At 48.9% G+C, this 21,064-nt stretch overlaps 1 protein-coding gene and 1 long non-coding RNA gene across 4 annotated transcripts; one reads left to right on the forward strand and one right to left on the reverse strand.

The window, feature by feature from the left end:
• Positions 1-4: 4 nt before the first annotated feature.
• LOC116661372 lies at positions 5-1,845 on the reverse strand. The gene is made up of 2 exons (XR_004317259.1): positions 1,711-1,845; positions 5-723 (listed from the first exon to the last, which is right to left on the reverse strand). It is a non-coding gene; the product is annotated as an uncharacterized LOC116661372 (long non-coding RNA).
• FOXJ2 (forkhead box J2) lies at positions 1,017-20,577 on the forward strand. Of its 3 annotated transcripts, none has more exons than XM_032473477.1 (12): positions 1,017-2,231; positions 5,389-5,539; positions 8,108-8,454; positions 10,348-10,422; positions 11,148-11,216; positions 11,393-11,533; positions 12,005-12,203; positions 14,530-14,901; positions 15,305-15,406; positions 15,953-16,162; positions 16,712-16,810; positions 17,857-20,577. In XM_032473477.1, the coding sequence occupies exons 3-12, from the start codon at positions 8,122-8,124 to the stop codon at positions 17,943-17,945; spliced, it is 1,689 nt and encodes a 562-aa protein (XP_032329368.1). In that variant the 5' UTR covers positions 1,017-2,231; positions 5,389-5,539; positions 8,108-8,121; the 3' UTR covers positions 17,946-20,577. The 3 variants fall into 3 exon arrangements, with proteins under 3 accessions (XP_032329368.1, XP_032329369.1, XP_032329367.1); XM_032473478.1 differs by having other exon boundaries at positions 5,389-5,488; XM_032473476.1 differs by lacking the exon at positions 5,389-5,539 and having other exon boundaries at positions 1,020-2,231.
• The last annotated feature ends 487 nt before the right edge of the window (positions 20,578-21,064 follow it).

Below are 21,064 nucleotides of genomic sequence, written 5' to 3' on the forward strand. Positions count from 1 at the left end.
AGTGTTTTATATTTAGTCAGAAGGCAAAAAAAGACTTTATTATCTAAATGTGAAATACAGTGAACAAGCTGTAATCTTGAATATGCAGGGTTTTTTTTTTAGTAATTAAAATATTTCATGGTTAATATTTTCTCTTTCTTATTATTTTATGTGACAGTAAATAGGGTAGTTTGAGAAACGTCTAATAGGCCAGAGGAGGAAATATATAAGAATTTGCAGAGAAGTAACATGATTCCAGGAGGAGAAGTGGACATGGTCTGCCTCGGGGCGTCTTCTGTCTCTGGGTGGGGATTATTCTGTACGGGGCAGAGGATGAGAGCAGGTCATTCTGTGACCAGGATGAGAGATGCTATAGGATTGTCAGGGGAACTGATGCCAAACCGTGCAGTTTAAAGAGCATTTTCACGTAAAGGCGCTCATTTGACTCTTGCAGCAGCCTTATTGGGTAGGCAGGGCGAGTATTAGGATCCGCTCTTCGCCGACCAAGAGTCCATAGAACAAGGGCCTTGCACAACTTTATAAAGCAAGATTTTCTGATGTTCAGTGCAGAGTTTTCTCCGTTGCACGTTCATTTCTCGCTTTATACATTCAACAAGCATTTACTGAACTCCAGGATGGTATCGGGGTAACATGTTAACTTCGCCCCAACCCCATAACCCTTCAGAAGCTATCTCAGGGGAAAGAGAAGCCCAGCACATTCTTGAGAAAACCGGAGACGATCATCTGTATATAGAAGACAATGAAAAAAAGGTCGGTGTGGCAGACTGAGAGTGTTGAATTGCAATTGACAGTTCGCGTGGCGCGAACGACGGAATCTCCCGATGGACAGCAGGGGGTTGTCATCTTGGGTGGATGCCGAGCGGCACGGAGCCGCGCGGCGGGGTGGCGGCCGGAGGGGAGCGAGGGCGGCGCGCCGGCGTGTCCCCCGGGAGCGCGGGAGCGGCGGTGCGGCTCCCCGGGCGGAGCTCGGCTCCCGGGGCGGAGCGCACCCCCGGCGGCGCGGCCCGCGGCTCGGCGCCGCCCGCTCCTCCTTAACCCGCGCGGGGAGGCGGTGGCGGCGGCGGCCCGGCGGGCGGGGGCGGGGGAGGGGCGCCGAGCGCGGCGCGGAGGCCGGGGAGGAGCCGGGGCCTGCAGCGGAGCCTAGCCGAGCCCGAGCCCCAGCCGAGCCCTGACACTGTCCGTCCGCCTCCTGGCTCCCCGGGAGCCCGGACCGGCCGGAGCCCGAGCGGTGGTGGCGCGGGGAGCCCCGCGCGCCGGAGGGAGCGGAGCGGACGGGACGGGACTAGAGGAGGCGCGGCCGCCGCAGGAGCCGCCAGTGACGGGAGTCGGGAGCCGCGGCCTCCCGGCCCCTGCTGCCCAGGCCAGCTCCGGCGGAGCGGGGAGTACGAGAACCCCACCCTCGGGGGCGCCCCAGGAGCGGAGGCGGGAGCGGGGACGGAGTGGAGACCCTTAGCGCTCGGGCGAGGGAAAGAAGGGACCCCTCTCGGGGGCGAGTCTCTCCTCCCTAGGGCCGAGGAAGAGCCCCACACCGGCCCGGGAACAGAGCTCCAGAAGTAGAACGGGGTGATCCTTCCCAAAGGCGGCCGAGTGAGGCGCCCCGACGTGCCTCCACTGCTCCAAACACACTCTCAGCAGTCCTGGACTTTCGAGGCTAAGGGCAAGGGGGCTATGCCAATGGAGTAGGCACCCTGCCTCCTCCCCAGTACTCACAGCGCAGAGGACTCCTTAAATTCAGAAGCGGAGGACACTCCTTGGAAGGAAGAGGAATCAGCTCTCAGCCTTTCAGGAGAGGGGAAGGAATTCCCCAACTTCCTTGTACCTAGACAGTGGAACAGGGCAAAGCCCCTCCGCTCAGGTCTCCAGCAGAAGGAAAGAAGCCCTCCACTCCAGGCAGATTCAGTTTGGGGGGGAGGGGGACTCCCCCGAGGGGGAGGAGACAACTCCTGGTTGGGAGAGGCTCCTCCCCTCCTCCCCAGGGAAACTGGCCGAGTGTGGGGGGTGTGCCACCTTCCCCAGGTAGGACCTCCTTCTCCTCCTCCTCCCCCTCCTCCCTCCGCTCCTCATCCTCTGGGAACCCAGTTCTCCTCCCCAGCTTGGGAGGCTCCGCCAAACACAGGAAGAGCCACTGAAGATGAGGCTCTCCATCTGCCTTTGAAGAGGGGAGACCCTCCAATCCCCAAACTCCAGTGCCAGGTGGTCCCCTCCCTCCGCGGGGGGAAACTTGGAGACAGGTTAGTGTTCTCTTTCATCTTCTCTCTGTCATCTTTAGGCACTAGTGGGTGTAGGGGGCTGAGACGGTTTCTTGGGTTTCATTACTTGGGAAGGTGGAGTGATAACTCAGAGAACCTTCTGGGAAATGTGTTCTGAAGCTGCTGGATTCAAACCCTCATCTCGCTTCAGAGGGTCTTGAGAAATGGGTTTCTTAGTGTTTGGGGACTAAAGGGATGGGAGTCATTTGAGGTCCCCAGGGACGAGTGTTTTCCTGCTGAGGGCAGAGGGATATCAGAAAACGCCTGCCTCTTCAGTGCTCCATCCATGCAGTGTGGTAACGATGGACTCTTCCCAGCTGGACTCCCGTGCCACCCTCTATCCTTGGGCTTTTTCACCCAGAGAGTGCGCCCTCACTAAAGTCATGGTGGCATTTCGTGGCCTGGCCTTGTTGGGGCTTCCATTGGTATTACATTTTCTTATCTGTAACCCTAGGTCGCTAATGTCCACCAGAGCTGTTCTCTCCAACCCACTGTGATTACTGCTTCCTTAATAAGAAAGGCAGTCTGTCTCCACTCACCCTACCTCTGACACCAAGAGACCTCCTCTCATGACATCCCCACTCTGGCTGGAAGCATGTCTTACCAATAAAATCCACAGGAAAAATGGGGATCCCTTGCCCTGAAGCAAGGGGGAAGGGTGCAGGGAAACACCAGCTCCGCGGTAAAGTTCTTCCCTAATGCTGGCCGGGTACCACTGCCCCAGTGCCTGACACCACTCCTGTCCTTCACTGACAGTTCCTTAGGAAAAGGCAGATACTGGACAGGAGAGGAGAGTGGCTGCTCAGCCTCCTTCCAGTCTGCCATCGAAATAAGTTGGCTGCCAGGGAGATTTGACCCCTGAGGAGTTTACTTTCAGAAAAGCGCTAATAGTGATGTCCTCCCCCATCCTGTTTCTTGTTCAGTTCTGGGGCTCTGGAACCTTATATGTAAGTATTCTTTCATAAGATAATAGCAAGAATCATAGAAGCCCAGAATCTTCAGAAAAGGCAAGAAAAAGGTGCCAGGAAATCCTTCTAGCTGAGCCTGGGCTGTGGGTTTAGTAGCGCTGCTCTGCCTTTCAACCTGGGATCCAGAGGGAGGGTATAATGCAGTAGAGTGCATGCTTACCATGCACAAGGTCCTGGGTTCAATCCCCAGTACCTCCTTTAAACAAACAAACAAACAAACCTACTTACCTCCCCCCCTGCCCCAAATCAACCTGGGATGCCTAGCTGGGTGCCACCTTTCTGCCTTAGGAGAATCCTTGTCTCCTGTAAGGGGTCTTAGACCCCACAGGGAGTCCAAGTGGGAGGCTTCATCTTGTTTGGGTTTTTATGTTTCATCCTTTCTCTGCTGGGCATTGGGTGGACTGCCTAAGTCCCTAAGTACATCCACTTGGTCCTGGAAGCTGCCTGTTGGTCGTGGGACAGGACACAGGGCTATAAGCCAGGTTGGTATGGCTGTGCTGTACAGTGATGTGCATATGTTTCTTGATTCAGGTGGATGTGGCTCTCAGTCTGTGTTTTGAATGGGTATGTGTGTGGGGACAGGTACACGTGTGATTTTCAGATGAAGCCATCAATTACTTAGACCTGTATGTTGCTGGTAGGCCTCTAAAAGCAGGTGCAGGGATGCGGAGAGGGTGCTGGCCAGGATGCCCAGCTGGGAGGAAAGGCTTGGCCTGCCTTGGTCAGCCGGACCCCTCGCAAATGGCTGCACGAAAGCCACCCCCTACAGCAGGGCAGCCCAGTCTCAGGTTGGGACCACATCTTCTAGGACTAATAAGAGAGCTTCATTCTGATATCTCTGGTCTGAAAAGCATTGGCTCTTAAATCTAGAACTCCCTCCCCCATTTTCTGAAAAGGGACGGCTCTGTGTAAGAGCAGCCTGTTTCTCACAAATTACTTTACCAGATGCTGGAACACAACTTGCTGAGTGGCTCAGAGTGAAGTGTCGCACGACACCTCCAGGTGTGCCACTGCCACATGGTGTAACTGGCTCTGCTGGGACTGAGCTTCCCCACTGCTCCTCGCCTCCGCGGAATCACTTAGAAGCAGATGGCTACAGGGCTGGATTAACTATGGTTTAGAGAGTGCCGTGTTCCAGATCGTGTCTAATGACTAGACCTAGTTCCCCCTGACAAATAAGAGATGATATTCCCCCATTTCTTCATTCTTGAGCATTTACTCAGTTCTGGCCTTGGTCAGAATTGGGGTGCCACTCTTCCCGATGGAAAAGTTTGAGATTCTGACGTCCTGAAAATGACTGCAAACTCAGTGTAGGCTTTGCAATGTAAACCACTGCAGGCTTGCTACTTCTAGTCTTACCTGTATGGTCTGTCAGTTTTCTAATTTTTAATTTCTAATAGTCTCTCTCATTTAAAAATAATAATTGCTCCACTTACATAACACTTAGTAAGTGCTTTAATATGTTTAACTCAAGGTAATCCTCACAACAACCCTATGTAGGTACAGTTATTATGTAGGTACTATTTTATAGTGAAGAAACTACCACACAGAGAGGTTAAGTGACTTGCCTGAGGTTGCACAGCAAGCAGGTAGTGGAGCCAGGAAGTAAGCCCAGGCACCCTGGCTGGTAATTGGTAACATGGTAAACTTAACCGCTGCTCTGTGAGTTTTATACAGAGCAAGAAGTTATCACTCCTTAATGCCTGACCTTGGTGCCCTGCGGAGAACAATAACTGGCTTTTTAGAGAAAATGGGAAGAAAACTGTGCCTGTTACTTTGGCTCCTCTGGGTCTCATCCAGGACCAGTCTTCCCCTCCACCAGGATGTCTTTGTGTTTTTCTCTGCCTTTCTCCTGTCTTCATCAGAGGTCCAGTGGATGGGATGGAGCCTGCCCTTTGGCTGCCTTTCCCAGTCTCTATGAGTATTTCCTTTGAGTTTTCCAGCTCACAGAGAAGAATGTAGCCTGACTCAGGTTCTGCCCCAGCCCAGTGGCACGAGGCCCACCTGGGGAGAGAGGTCTGGGTAACTAGGTTGTTTGGACTGAGACATGGAAGTACCTTTTGTGTGCCTTTCTAATAATAGCCCTGCATTTAAGCCTGGTGTCATTATTTTGGGGATTGTGGAATGTGTGGCTGCCTGAAGCTCATGAAGCTTCATTCACTTCCCTCCAGGAATGAAGCTTTGACAGTGTGGATGCCTTCATCCCTGTTATCGAAGCGGGAAACTGAGGCGTCAGGACTTCAGGGAGCCAGGGATGGTCAGGGACATCCAGTGAGTCAGTGTCAAGGTTCGGAACAGAACCGGGGGACCTCATTCTCTGAGGTATCATGCACTGGGCTGCCCCTCAAGAATGGGGAAGTGATGGGGTGGGGGGTAGTGAGGAAGCAGGGATGGGTTTAGGGAGAATGGTGCTCAGAGATCAGAAGGGTCTTTTGCTGCAAGCGTTTTGCAGGTCTTGTAGCTGGTAAGATCTGGAGGTATTTTGAGTGCTGGGGCGGTATCTGGAGGGCTGGTGGGGAGGGTGCTGGTGGAGAAAGGTTAAATTTAACCTCCGTGTCCTAACCTGGTGCTGGGCGAAGGATAGGGAAGGGCACAGAGCAAGTAGCAAAAGGCTGAGGGTGCTTCCCTTTCTGGAATTCTCAGTGATTGGCACTTGCCAGATGGGTTCTGTAAACTCCTTCGAATTTACTCTCCTGTCCCTCCCTGTCTAAGATGGGGAGAGTTTCAAACGAAATGTCCCCTGAAGGCTTCTTTGTCCCTAAGGTGAGATTTCCCAGGGATCTTTAGCAGGATGATAGGGAAGAGGGCAAAACTTCCTTGTGGACCCAGGAGAACCTTGGTCACTGGGAACCTGCACATTGTCATGTTCCTGGGATACATGTCAGCTGGGAGCCCACCTCCAGGACCCATCGATGCAAGGAAGTGCCCTGCTTTACCCCAGAGACTGGCAGCTTTGACTTAGTGAAGTGCTGGGAGGTCTGAGCCGTCCTGGAATGACTTAATGTCCCTATTAGTTTCCAAGTTGTCATGGTTTTCGGACAAGGTGGTGGTGATGGGCTGGGAAGGAGCTAGGGAGAGGAGCTAAGGATAAAGGAGAAACCCCTTCATGATGCTGTTTACAAACAGAAACTTTGGATTTTTTTTCTCCTGTCAAGCAATTCTTAGGGTTGCAATTGGGGCTCATGCTGCCCAGATTCCTGAAGCGCTAAGGTGTCTCCTTGAGCCTTGTGGAGTGGGCGTGTTGCTGGTGAGCAGCTCAGGGCAGGGGACAGTGCGTGTGCATGCAGAGGCTGCCTGGGTGGGGACCTGGCGGCAGAGGGAGATGAGTGCGAATGCTGACCCTCTGGAGAAAGTCCCAGGGGGAGAGGAATCACTACCTGGAGGAGTGAGCAGATAGCTTGCAAGGTGTGTTGGAGGCCGGAGAGAGGGGGGTTGAGCTTTTACCTACAAAGTGGGTGGGTTTGTGTGTAGTTGTACGTAATGCGTGTGCCTATAATCTGGGTGTGGATTTGGAGATTCCATACGGATTATGTTTTCAGTCCAGGATTCTGAACTCTGGCTCTTCAAAAGAAATGCCTTGATGGGACTGTCAGCAGGGGTCGGAGGAAGAAACACGAGCTGGGATCTGCTGGCCCGGTGCAGGCACAAGCCTGTTAGGCAGCAAGCGCTTAGGGGGTTGCTGGCACCGTCGCTAGGGGGGTGCCAAATGGCCAGCAAGTGGTTCCTGCCAGCCTTTCTAGACCCAGTGTTCCTCACCTTCCCCCACCAAGACGTCACTCGAGCTGCACCTCTCCGCCGGCGAGAGCGCCCAGGCTGCGTGGGTGGCGGCCGGGCGCGCAAACAGCAGGCGGGGGCGGTCTGGCAGCGCCAGGAGTTTGCATGGAGGTGCCGTGCCTGGTTGGGAAGGAAGGAGGGAGGAGGAGGGCGGGAGAAGCCGAGCCAGCTCTTCGCCCCAGAGTGGCTATTTTTAGTCCTGCTATCTGATTGTTACCGGTGCGCACACAGCTGGGTGTCTCCCTGGCGGAGCAGCCGGGCCAGCCGCTGGGAGGGCCTTGCCGATGACTTCTTCCTGGTGTCGGTGTCTGTGGGCGGGAGCTCGCAAGGGGGAGCTTTCAAGGTGCGAGGGCGGCTGGGCTCGGATCTGTTACCTCGGCGTGTGACTTTGTGCTCTGCTGGTAACGTACGCCGCGTATCTAATTGTGATCTGTTGATGTGTCTGGCATCTGCCCTTGGCTGGTTGTCACACTGTCACTTACGCTTGGGCTATAGCTAAGACGCCTCAGGTCCAAGTGTGTGGGATCAAAAGGACCAGCACAGGAATGTGATTAATATGAAACATCTTCGAAAGTGCGGGCGTGTGTTTCGTTATTGTACACTCTTGTTTACTCAACCTGTTTGTCTTCACATGTTCTTTCGCGCTGTCTGAGGATGTTGTGTGTCAATATAACAAGCGTCACATAATTGGAGAATAGACTTTGGCTGATTTTACCTGCTAAGTGTTTTGTTTGTTTGTTTTAATTTCTACATGGTTTTAAAATATTCTGTTGCTGGGCTTTAAGTAAAAAGAATTGAGGGAATAGCTCAATTTGGTGAGTGGTTTGATCTCTCTTTTCATCCTGCGTGAAGGGAGTGGCCTCTTGGCCATGTTCCACATGAAGATGTAGGAAAAGTACTGGAGAAGTGTCACCTGGTAGGTGATGGTGACATGTCCGTTTGGGGGTTCTGGGAACACCTGGTTGAGGGCTGTCCCATGAGAGGAGTTTTCTATGAATTAGAGTAGGGGGGAGCCTCCTTCCCTTAGAGCACCAGGATTTGTGTATTTCTTGCTGCCCGTAACCGCAGGTAGCACTCATCTATTGTTTTCCTCTTGCCTTTTCCTCTTCTCTGCAGAACCTCGAAGTACCATGGCTTCTGACCTAGAAAGTAGCCTCACCTCCATAGACTGGCTCCCCCAGCTGACCCTCCGAGCGACCATTGAGAAGCTTGGGAGTGCCTCCCAGGCTGGGCCTCCAGGCGGCAGCCGCAAATGTCCGCCAGGCTCACCCACGGATCCTAATGCCACCCTGAGCAAAGACGAGGCAGCGGTCCACCAGGACGGCAAACCCCGCTACAGCTATGCCACCCTCATCACCTATGCCATCAACTCCTCCCCAGCCAAGAAGATGACCCTCAGTGAGATTTACCGCTGGATCTGCGATAACTTCCCCTATTACAAGAATGCTGGCATTGGTTGGAAGGTGGGATGGCTTCCATAACCTGAGATCATTCTTAGCCTTGACAACCTTTTCCTCTGCTTTTATTTCTTCCTATAACATGGTCCATTTCACTCTGAGCTGTCTCAGTGATATGTGAACTTGAAATCGCAAATCTCCCATCCCTTATTTTTTTGCAGAGTTGAACAACTTTCAGAAGGTATCGTGGGGAAACTCCAGTGATACCGAGCCTCTCGGTATAGTTATGGGGGAGGCAGGATGCGGTCATACCCTCCTCTCTGGTTCCTCAAAAAGGAGATTCATTCATTTCACAGATTATCTATTGCCACCCTCTGTTCACATCACTGTGCAAGGCATGGCACTGCTCCAGCCCACCTAGAGGCAGAATCTCGTCAGATCTCCAAAACTTCATGGCACATAGTCATCTTTTAAAAAACTGTACCAAGAAAAAAATGTAGTATAATTAAGTCCTTTAGCAACAGCTCATCCACCAAGCAAGTAATGAGAAGAGGCTAAGTTGTTTGGCTGGAGATAAAGGAAGAAGGGGCCTCCTCTTCCAAGCAAAGAAGGAAGACTGATGGTCTCAGTCCTTCACAGCACAACTCACTTGCCAGCTGTGGAGTAGGAATGGGGATTTAATGCAGTATAGTCACTCTGTAAATCACCTGCTGACTTGCAGACCAGATGATGCGCTGGAGAGTGTTGAAGGCATTCCGTTTTTCCTTTATAAATATGTCCCTGCTAGCCGCCACCACCCCCAACCTCACCCAGCACAGGCATGCAACAATAGTTCTTTCCTCCAGGAGTATTTTCTTTCTTTTTCAGGGGGGAGGTAATTAGGTTTATTTATTTATTTATTTATCTTCTTAATGGAGGTACTAGGGATTGAACTCAGGACCTCATGCATGCTAAGCATGCGCTCTACCACTGAGCTAGACCTATCCCCTGATATTTCTTTCCTCCAAATGTGACCATTCTATGAGCTGTTGAGAAGACAGAAGGTGAACTGTGCCTTGTTTCACTCGTAATTTATATTTTGTTATCATTTACATAATTGGTTTTAAAACATTGTTCTTTTATTACTGATAGGATGAATTAAAGAACTGGGCAGATGTGTTTTTCTAAGTTAAAGTATAGTTGCTGTACAATATTAGATAAGTTCCAGGTGTACAATATAGTGATTCACAATTTTTAAAGATTATACACCATTTACAGTTATTATAAAATATTGGTTATATTCTGTGTATTGTACAATATATCCTGGTAACTTATTTTATACATAATACTTTGTACCTCTTAATCCCCTACCCTTCCGTGCTTTTTCCCATTGGTAGCCACTAGTTTGTTCTTTATATCTGTGTCTCCTTCTTTTTTGTTATGCTCACTAATTTGTTGTATTTTTTAGATTCCACATATAAGTGATATCACACAGTATTTGCCTTTCTCTGTCTGACTTATTTCACTTAGCATAATACTCTCCAAGTCCATGTTGCTGCAAATGGCAAAATTTCATTTTTTAAGGCTGAGTAGTATTCCATTATACGTATATACACCACGTCTTCTTTATCCATTCATCTGTTGATGGACCCTTAGGTTGGGGTAGATGTGATTTTGAGGCATTTATATACCTGTTGTCAGTTGGGTGGAACAACTGAAAAACTGTATACACTGCTTTCCAGAAGCACCTGGCAGTCAAATTTGTAGCCATTACCTCTCCTCGGCTTAATTGCTGCCTTTTTCTTATCTCATTGCTTTCGCTATCCGATAGGTAATTTCCTCCATCAGTAAAGTTAAGAAGTTTACACTGATAGTTGAACTTTAGTGTATGTTATGTCCCTTTGTGTCCCTCTGTGTCCTATTGGAAAATCTTCTGCTCTGCACGATGCTCAAATCTGACCTGCTTCTCTGCTTCCCTAGAATTCAATCCGGCACAACCTTTCTCTCAACAAGTGTTTCCGGAAGGTGCCCAGACCTCGGGATGACCCTGGGAAGGTGAGATTCTTTTGTGAGGGTGAAGGGAGGATCAGGAAGGAGCGAGAAGTAGTTGACAGCCCAGAGTCCTGTGGCTGTTTTAATTACCCAGAAGAGGAAAGCATGTTAATTCTTGAAGCAGCTTTTTTTTTTTTTTATTCTTGGAGGAAGAGCTTGGTTATCAAGTTTGTGGCCCCCATTAGAATGAGTGATTAAGGGAGACTGTGAAATCTGTTTTTTAATAGAAACATTTATGAAAAAGTTGACTTCATGCTCCTTTTTATCCCCCCCCCCCCCACATGGCAGTCTTTCTAGATGTAAAAGGTGGATTTAATGACCTTTGTAGGAATTTTTCTATATGAAAAACCCATGATTTTATGTTCAAAGGGGAGAGGGTCCTTATCACTTGACAGATGTGGATTCTCAAGCCAAGAGAGCCTTCCCTCAGGTCACAGGGAAGGGAAAGGCTGGCATTTCCAGCTCTTTGAACCAGCTGCTGTTGTGCTGTTCTCCAGAACGATCGAGGCCTGTGTTTGGACCACAGTGGGTACCTCGGACATACTCAGTGAGCTGTTAGGACAAATTTAATCCTCAAAAATATCCAGTACCCTCAGGATTCTGTGTGACTCTCTAGTCATCTTTCTTAATGTAACTTATTTTGTATAAAAATCCTCTCAAATATCCACTTTTCCAAAGGGAGAAATTTCCATATGTAATGATTTTCTGGGGATGGGTTCTCCTTCTAGGGCTCTTACTGGACAATCGACACCTGCCCTGACATCTCCCGAAAGAGAAGACACCCCCCAGATGATGATGTAAGTCCCCACTTCCATGGGGAGATGACATTTCTGAGCCAGCTGCATCTTCTCCTGTATTTCCAGTTATTTCCTAAATTTGGGGTAAAGGACAGATACTGGCAGAGGTGAAGCCAGGGGCCTTGGGAGGATGTTTATCATCTGCTTACAGATTTTTGTTCTTTCACAACCTTCAGCTGTCCCAGGACTCACCAGAACAGGAGGCAAGCAAGAGCCCAAGGGGAGGCGTTCCAGGGAGTGGAGAAGCCTCGCTGCCTCCCGAGGGGAATCCTCAGATGTCACTGCAGAGCCCCACGTCGATAGCCAGCTACAGCCAGGTAGGAAGTAGAGGTGGCAGGGGGCGCAGGGCTGGGTGGCTGACTGGGTGGTTGAATAGATTTCATGTATCAGTCGATTCAAAATTTTCTGATGGGTGTCTATGCTATAGTAGGCAGATACATTGGGAAAGAAGGAGAAAGCAAAAGAGGAAAGCTGAGAGAGAGGGAGGGAGAGAGAGAGAGAGGGAGAGAGAGAAGCAACAGAACTTTAAGAAAGATCAGGGGTAAAAAGTGAGAAGGAGAGCCAAAAAGTTTACAAGATGGGAAAGGTGAGCTGGGAGGTAACACAGGAAAAGGACAGGAGGCTACATCAAGGTCAGAACGAATGAGAAAAGAAGGAGAAAATGATGCTCATTCTTTGAAAACTTGGTGAGGGTGGCGAGGACAGGCAGGAGAGCCTGGTGTGTGTTAAAGGGTTGAGCTGGTCCCGCACTAGGATGGAGATCAGGTCTCTCTCACCTCTTTCTGCAGGGCCCAGCACCTGTGGATGGCGGAGCAGGGGCAGCTGGGGCTCCAGGCCGAGAGGGCGCTGAGGCCCCCCCGCCCCTGTATAACACCAACCACGACTTCAAATTCTCCTACTCAGAGATCAATTTTCAGGACCTAAGCTGGTCCTTCCGCAACCTCTACAAATCCATGCTGGAGAAGTCCTCTTCCTCCTCTCAGCACGGTGAGGCTGCGGGAGGGGGTGGGGAGGGGGGTTGGTGAGCTCTTCTGACTTAGAGCTGAAGGACAGCTGTTTCGGGAGGCAGGCTGCGTCATTAGCTTCTGAGTTGGCGGAATCCCCCTTCTAGAACTAAGGGTTGTGATTTTATGGTTGCCAGCAAGTCATTCCAAGGATGGCCACTAGGGGCCAGCAGTAGTTCTCTTTTCCTAAGGATCACAGTGTTTCATTGTGAGAATTTAATTTTTAGCATATTTATGTTGATTTTTATTAGGAATAATTTCAAGTAGATGCATAAATAGAGAAAGTAGTACAGTAAACCATCATGTTTCCATCGCCCGAGTTTTAACTGTTACCGATATTTTGTTAAGCTTGTTTTGTTTACCACCCAACTTTTCGTTTAATTGGAGTAGTTCAAGGTACATCGTTCTACCTGTAAATACTAGTGCAGTATGCGTCCTTAATGATAAAGATTTTTCTTTTAGTTATCCATTGCCATTATCACTCCTAACATAATAAATAATGCTTCCTTAAAGATACATGCATGCCAGTGTTCATAGCAGCACTATTTACAGTAGCCAAGACCTGGAAGCAACCTAAATGTCCATCGACAGAGGAATGGATAAAGAAGATGTGGTGTATATACATACAATGGAATACTACTCAGCCATAAAAAGAATAAAATAATGCCATTTGCAGCAACGTGGATGGACCTAGAGAGGATCATACTAAGTGAAATAAGTCAGAGAAAGACAGATGTCATATAATATCACTTATATGTGGAACCTAAAATATGATACAAATGAACTTATTTACAAAACAGGAACAGACTCACAGACATAGAAAACAAACTTACGGTTACCAAAGGGGAAAGGAAGGGGTGGGATAAATGAGGAGCTTTGGACTAGCAAATACAAACTACTATATATAAAGTAAGCAACAAGGACCTACTGTATGGCACTGTTTAATATATTGAGTATATTGAACTATATTCAATACCTTGTAATAACCTATAATGGAAAAGAATATGAAAAAGAACAGATATATATAAATCACTTTGCTGAAGACCTGAAACTACTGTAACATTGTAAATCAACTCTACTTCAATAAAAACATTAGAACTAATACTTCTAACAATTTAAATATGGAAAAAAAAATTCTTCCTTAATATCAGTTTATATCTTGTCCATACTCACATTTCCCAGATTAACATGTGAGAATGCCTTGAAGTCGTTAGTGGGAGGCTCCTTGGGGGATCGTCTGGTTTGGCCCTCTGCAATTCCTGTTTAGTTTTTTTTTTTTTTTTTTTTCATTTTTTAAAAGAATTTAGAGGTAGGGGTGAAGTCCGGATTTCAGGGGAATCATCTGACCTTCCTGTTCTGTACTGTGGCCTTGGACAGGCAGCAGGAGATGAATGGAATGATCAAAAGTAGTTAGCAGTCACTTTTGGGGAAATTTACATTAATTGTCATGAATTTCTTCTTTTATTTATTTCCTTTTATTATTATTTTTAACTGAAGTATAGCTTATTTGCAATATTGTGTCCATTTCAGGTGTACAGCAAAGTGATTCAGTTCTATGTATGTATGTGTATGTGTGTGTGTATGTGTATATATATACATTTTTTTCAGATATTTCCCATTATAGGTCATTACAAGATATTGAATATAGCTCCCTGTGCTCAACAGTGAATCCTTGTTGCTCTTCTAGTTTATCTGTAGTAGTGTGTATCTGCTAATCCCATACTCCTAATTTATCCCTCTCTTCTTCCCTCTCCCCTTTGGTAACCATAAGTTTATAAGTTTGTTTTCTATGTCTGTGAGTCTATTTCTGTTTTGCAAATAGATTCATTTGTATTAGTTTTTAGATTCCATATATGAGTGATATCATATGATACTTGTCTTTCTCTGTCTGACTTCACTTAGTATGATCATCTCTAGGTCCTGAAGAGCGTAGGATAATAAGGAAAAGAAGAGAACAGAAACCCCATGGCTTTGTTTTATTTATAATTTACTTTTGAAATCAGATACCTGATTTCTTTTGAAACTGTGATTCCAGGCCTACATCTGAATCCCTGAAACATAGCGTCAAAAGGTGCACGCTGCCCTCTTGGCTAAAATTTCAGCAGTTGTCAGGCTGTCAAGGCCCTCCTGTCTGGTATACCGGCCGGGGGACCAAGGGAGCCAGGGGGCGCTGTGTCCCCGAGCATCCTGACCCTCTGCCTTTGTAGTCGGCCTTTTCTCTCTGAGGCCTCCCGTCTACCCCGGTGGAAATCCTGTTTAGGGGAAAATGTGTGGTCCAGCTCACCTGCCTGCTTCCTCCCACCCGGCAGGCTTCTCCTCTCTCCTGGGGGACATGCCGCCCTCGAACAACTACTACATGTACCAGCAGCAGCAGCCGCCGCCCCCGCAGCCGTCGCCCCAGCAGCCGTCGCCCCAGCAGGCGCCCGCCCAGGGCCCCTCCCCTGTAGGGGGTGCTCCTCCTCTGCACACCCCCAGCCCCGATGGTTGTACCCCGCCAGGGGGAAAGCAAGCGGGGGCCGAGGGCTACGGGCCGCCCCCTGTGATGGCCATGCACCCGCCCCCCCTGCAGCACGGAGGCTACCACCCTCACCAGCACCACCCCCACCCGCACCCCGCCCAGCCGCCGCCGCCGCCACAGCCACAGGCACAAAGTCAGGCCCCCATCAACAGTTCTGGCTTCGGTGAGTAAGGAGCGGGCACGCAGACCCTAGAGGGCCGTGGGGGACCCCCTTGTTCTGACTCTGGCACGAAGGTGCAGTTGGGTAGGAGGTTAACAGCGGATCTTTCAGCCTCACTCTCCCATGAGAGCTCATCTGAGCGACGGAAGATGCTACTGAGAGCTCTGCATCAGATTCTCGGACAAACTGGGGTTGTTTTACGTGTTCTCCTGCCTGTGAGCTGGGCTGTCTGTGCCTAAAGCGTTGGTAGCTTTACCAGGTCCTGAACCTCCGGGGAGGGAGGGTGAAATGGTCTTGGTGATGCAACTGAGAACACGCGAGGATGGGAGAACCTTGCCTCAGTCAGCCTGCTGTCCGTGCGCCACCGCCTCACTGGCTTATTCCCCTGTTCCCCTCCTCTTTCCAGCCTTCCCTCCTGACTGGTGCTCCAACATCGACTCCTTAAAGGAAAGCTTCAAGATGGTGAACCGGCTCAACTGGTCCAGCATTGAGCAGTCACAGTTCTCAGGTTAGTAATCAGAGGATGGGGCCTGGAGGGAAGAGGCACCCAGTGTGAGTGGAAAAACCCAGTGGAAACCAGAACCAGAAGTGGGGGGGGGGGGATTCAGGGAAGTTTGAGGATGGAGGATTTCACGTGACCTTGGTACTACTTTCAAATGAATTCTGATTAACTTGGCCTTAAAATGTGCCAGTGGTTTCTTCTACTCAGTTTTAGCTCTGGGAGAAGGAAGGCTCTCAGGAATTCAGAAGCCCTTGACAACTGTTTTGTAGTTTTGTCGCCATTTACTGAAAATGTGACCATGGCTAATTCACTCAGTCACTTTGAAACTTTTAATTCATCAGTAAGAAGCAAATTATACTAAGAACTGAGTGAGGGAGAAATGGGGGGGTGAGGGGGGCCATTGAGAGCAGCGTGCTAACAGATGTCAGCGTCGGTGGCGCGTGTGATCGGCGGTGGTGCCTGACGGAGTGGCTGCAGCAGTGAGTTGGGCATCAAGCTGGCAGGGCTCTGGGGCCTCGACAAAGTTAGCATTTCATGCTTCTCTGTTTGTAGAGCTGATGGAGAGTCTGCGACAGGCAGAGCAGAAGAACTGGAGCCTCGACCAGCATCACATCGCCAATCTGTGCGACTCCCTCAACCACTTCCTCACCCAGACTGGTCACATGCCCCCCCAGGGGGGTTCCCACCGGCCACCTGCCCCTGCCCGCATTGCTGACTCCTGTGCCCTCACCAGTGGCAAACAGGAGCCAGCCATGAACCAAGGTACCCCACAGAGCAGGTTGCCAAGGAGGCGGAGACTTGACAATCAAAGCGGGGTAGGGGGAAGAGAAGGTCAGAAGAGAACCAAAAAACATTCTATGGCAAGGATCCAAATGGCAAAGAAATAGGGCATATGATTCCTTTTAGATCTTGATCTGGGAGGTCAGGTTTACTTAAGAAAAAAGAAGAGAGAGTCCGCATTCCAAATATGTGTCCTGGTCACCCCGACCTGGACCGTATCTGGGGAGTCACGATTCTCTACAATTATATGAGCTTCAGACCAGTGAAATGAGAGACTCAGCCATCCTGTGTCTATGTTTGTCATCCTCTGATAGCTGTGATATTTCACAATTCTAGTATCTGGTCCTTTTTTACCCTCAGAGGTGAGGACTGATGGCTTCTGCACAGTCTTGATGCCGGCAGGAGCCAGGGAACAGAGCAGGGAAGGGTGAAGAGCCTAAGGGGAGGAAGAAGACCTTCTCCTTCTCTGTCGGACCCTGCTTCTTTGAGTACAGTGATCCCACTCAAGTAACTCTTGTCTTGCTTTGGCAGTGAACTCTTATGTGCACCCTCAAGCACCCCACCTCTACCCTGGCCCATCGCCAATGTACCCACTCCCCACCCAGGACTCAGCAGGATACAATCGCCCAGGTAAGAGCCAGGAAGCTTGTTTCACCACCAGCTCAGCCCTCTCCACCCTGGCGAGTTGCCTCGCTTTCCTGGGGCTCTGAGCCTGTGGTTCTGGCCCTTTTGTCTGCGCCTTCTGGGAGGGGGTGAGACTTCGTGTTTCCCAGGGCCAGAGGATGTATGTCACGGGAGACTGAAGAAGACTTACTTTAAAATTAGCTGATGTCTGCAGTATTGAGAGGAAGTGAAAGTATGACTACAAACAGGAGAGAGACACATAGAACGTTTTAGTCTAGCTCTGGAGTCCAGCTGGGAGACACACTCAGGCAAATAAAATGAACACGTTATATAAACCTGCCTGCTTTGTGCCAGGTCTGCTTTCCTGTCCCCTGCCCTAGGGTACCAGGGTCCTGGGGCTGAACTATCTCTGATGGTGGGGCTGTAGCGGGGGACCCTCAGTGGTCATAAATAGTTCAGGATGCCCAGATCCTTCACCTTTTAGTGCATTTTAGGAAACTCACTATTATCAGCTGCCTTACCACAGTGTTTTCAGTTTTGGGGATGATATCTGACTCTCTGTCCCTGTGTGCCTAACTTTTTTTGGGGGGGAGTGTAATTAGGTTTATTTGTTTGTTTGTTTATTAGTGGAAGTACTGGGGATTGAACCCAAGACCTCGTGTGTGCTAAGCTCACACTGCCGCTGAGCTGTACCCTCCCCTTATCCCTGTGTACCTAATCTGGGTAATGCAGGTACACATTTCTACGCAGCTATTTCATCTAATGGTACATCCTGTATGTTTTTTTTAATCATTGTTGCATAGTCTTCATAAGCATAATTTTTAATGGCTGCATACTGTTATATTGCCACCTGGCCTCATTTACTCGATTTAGTTGATTCCCTGAGGCCTTGCTGAAGTGGTGGCGGCAACAAAAGTAACGCGGGGCTGATGAGGACAATAGTTCCACCAGACCTTCCCCATGGTGGTGTTTGGGGCTGACCACTGCCTGTCTGGATGGGTAGAACGGCTTCCCACCCACTCTCCTCTTAATCTCTTTCTCTCTTCCCACAGCACACCACATGGTCCCTCGGCCACCGGTTCCACCTCCTGGGGCCAATGAGGAGATCCCCGATGACTTCGACTGGGACTTGATTACTTAGTGTGTCACTGAATGTGGCCATTAGCCCAGGGCTGGGTGGTGAAGTCTGGCAGTGGGGAGACAGCAGCCCCGGCCCCTCCCTTCCACCCTTGCCTGTATATAGATATGTATCCTCTTTTTTTTTTTTGCTTTCTCTGCCAGAGAAGCCACTGCAAGATGCTGCCGAAGATAACCCCTCTTTCTTGCCTCATTCTTCCTCTTCCTTCTTGTTTTTTCCTAATTCTTTTATTATTATTCTTATTATATTATTATTATTATTATTATTGGTTATATGCTGTCTCCAGTCTCCTGTCCCTACACCATGGACCCTGTCCACCTCTTGCTAGTTTAAAATCATCTGGCTGGAAGGTGAGGCCATGATCACCATGGAGAAAGGCCTCAAATTTTGATTTACCTTTCCCTTTGAGAAAGTCAACGCTAATCCTACCTTTTGGCCCCAAATCGTTTTTTGTGAACATCAGTTCAGTGCAGGACTGGAAGGGCCACATTATCAAGTAGAAGGGATCTGGAACACTGCTTGGCAGCCATGAATTTGCAGGTTTTACTCAATGGTGCTAATTTTGCCCTCTGAGCTCTTCCTTGTCCCTTTGTGTCTCCAGTCCTACTTCTGCTGACCTCATTCTCCATTGAGGGGAAGAGTGACGGTGGTGGTACAGGAGGGTGACAATAAAATCCTGGTGGAATGAGAGGTCTGGGTTGGGTTGAGTAGAATATGACAGAGAAGAGATGGAGAATAAGAGTCGGGAATTGGGTAGATGCTACTGTGTCAGGGATACTGCCCTTGGCTCATTCATGGCCCATTCTCTGTAGAAGATGGAGTTGATCTTAGCCAGAATCCTGCTTCTCTGGTAGGAATGAGCACAACTCTTCAGCATAGGTTCAGCTTTTTAGAGATGGTTTCAATTTAACCATTTTGGCTTTTTAAACATCATTTTCTTTGGACATTAACTGTGGCTTTTCTTTGCATTTCCACATAATCCTTCCATCCCTTTGTCTCATTCAGCAGATTTTATTCCGTTTTCCTGTAGTGGTTAGCTCAACCCTCCCACCCATCTGATTTTCTTCCCCCGTTTTCTGGGATTCTCCAGAAAGGAAAGTAACCCTTTATTACTTTTAGTTTTGTCATGTCCTAGGACAAGACAGGCATCTCTTCCCCACCGATCACAGCAGAACCAAACCTGGAGTATTGGTGGCAGGCGAGGGGAGCTGCCATGGACATGGGTAGGGAAAATTTCAGTTATTTGACTATGTGGGCAAGTGCTTCTCTTGGAATCCAGATCACTGGGGCTGAAGCTTTTGAGATTAGGCTTTTTAGGGGGTGAAGGAAATTGGTAGGGGAGGATAAATAATCTAAAGGGAAGAGTTCCATGAGGGCCAAGGGAGACCCCCCCCTTCCCTCCCAGAAAAAGGTTTTAGGGATAACTCACCTCCTTTAACCAGGAGTGGCCATGATTTACTGCTGCAAAGTACTAAGTGTATATTTGATATCCATTGTTGAATTTTAGTTGTAAGAGGGAGGAACAGTTTTACTTCTGCTTTTATTTTACTGAATGTTCACTTTCTCAAAGCTACAGGACAAAATGTACGGAACAGACAAGGCCACTCTCTGATTTCTGCTTTTCATTCATATTCTTTATTTACCCATGCTTTCCGCTCTCCTGGTTTTTCCCCTCATCCGCCCTTTCTTTTCTTTGTCAGGGGTTATATATGAGAGTTTGTTGAAGAAGTCCAGTGAGGCTAAAGTAAGGGGGCAGGAAAGGGCAGTTAACCAAACAGCACTTTATTTCTTTGAAGTTCTTGGTAAGAAACGGGAGTGTGAGTGGCATGAATCCCCCACTGTGTCGGAGGGCACGAGCGGGGTTCAAGGCTGACGTCACATTCCCCATTGGGGAAGGAGAATTTCTCTTCGAGGCTGGCGGCATGCCTTTGCCCAGTGTCCCTAGCTGAGGCGTGTCTTCCTTCCTCCTTCCAATCAAGGTGCCTCCCATGCACAGCGTCCCCTCTGTTCTCCCAAAGAGCCCCCCTTCACAGACCATCAGTCCTCTTTCTCAACCCCCTGTCTACTCAGATCCACACAGGATTTGCAAGGGTAGATAAATCAGACCTGTTCGTGTCCCTGGTTCATAATTCATCTATGTCTTCTGAAAACTAGTTTCATTAAGAAGTTTGGGGCTAGGGCTGGACGTTGGCCTTCGGGCCTCCTGGGATTTTAGCTTCCCTCCACTAAACCCAGCCTTGCTAAAAGGCACAGGACAAACCTGACCTTCTTTGGGCCTCCATTTCCCTACCCCTCCATGCAATGGAAAGAATACTACTTTTTCTTGTTGGTCTGGCATTGCTGGACTTGAAGGTAGAGTTGTTGTTGTATTGGGTGATGTGTGCAAAACCACACGAGCTCACTGCCTACCCACGAGGAAACAAGGGAGAGAGTGGAGGAGAAGGACAGAAGGAGTAATTATTTGGTGCAGATCCACCCATCCCTGCCTTTCTCTCTTCAACCCCCATGTTTCTGGTTCAGTGAGTCCTTCACACCACCCATAATGCTTTGCATCGGTGCAGGCTGGGAAGGGGGTGTATGGTCTCACAAGTTGTTGTTGTTTTTTGCATGCTTTCTTAATAAAAAAAAAAAAGAATGTTTATGGTTTTATCTTACTGGTGCTGGTCTCAAATTCATTTTTGCCAGGGTAGGAAAAAAGAAATGTGAAAGCATTTGTTTTCAATGGCCTCTTGCCCTCCTCCCACCACTGGGTGTCATTAGTGGACCCTGACATTTTTTGTAAGATTGATGGGTAAGAAGAATTAAGAACATGCCTTTCACATTCTTCTTTTCAAGTGCTATTAAATATAGCAAAATGTTTGTGGGAGAGGCAGTGCCCCCTTGCAGCTTGGTATGGGGACTAAGCCACCTTGCTTGCATTCTGGGATATTTTCAAGATTAAAGATACTACAATCTGAGGAGGGGTTGGCCCCCACTATGGGACTTCCATTGAGCACTTGCACGTACTCACCAGAGCTTTTCATCAGAAATGAAATTCCAGTTGTAGGGAAAGGAAAATAGAACTCTCAAAAGGAGTCCAGAATTGTCAACTATTGAATCTTTATAACTACGCCAAGATCATC

Source organism: Camelus ferus, chromosome 34, assembly GCF_009834535.1.
Source record: "Camelus ferus isolate YT-003-E chromosome 34, BCGSAC_Cfer_1.0, whole genome shotgun sequence".
NCBI classification, from domain to species: Eukaryota; Metazoa; Chordata; class Mammalia; order Artiodactyla; family Camelidae; genus Camelus; species Camelus ferus.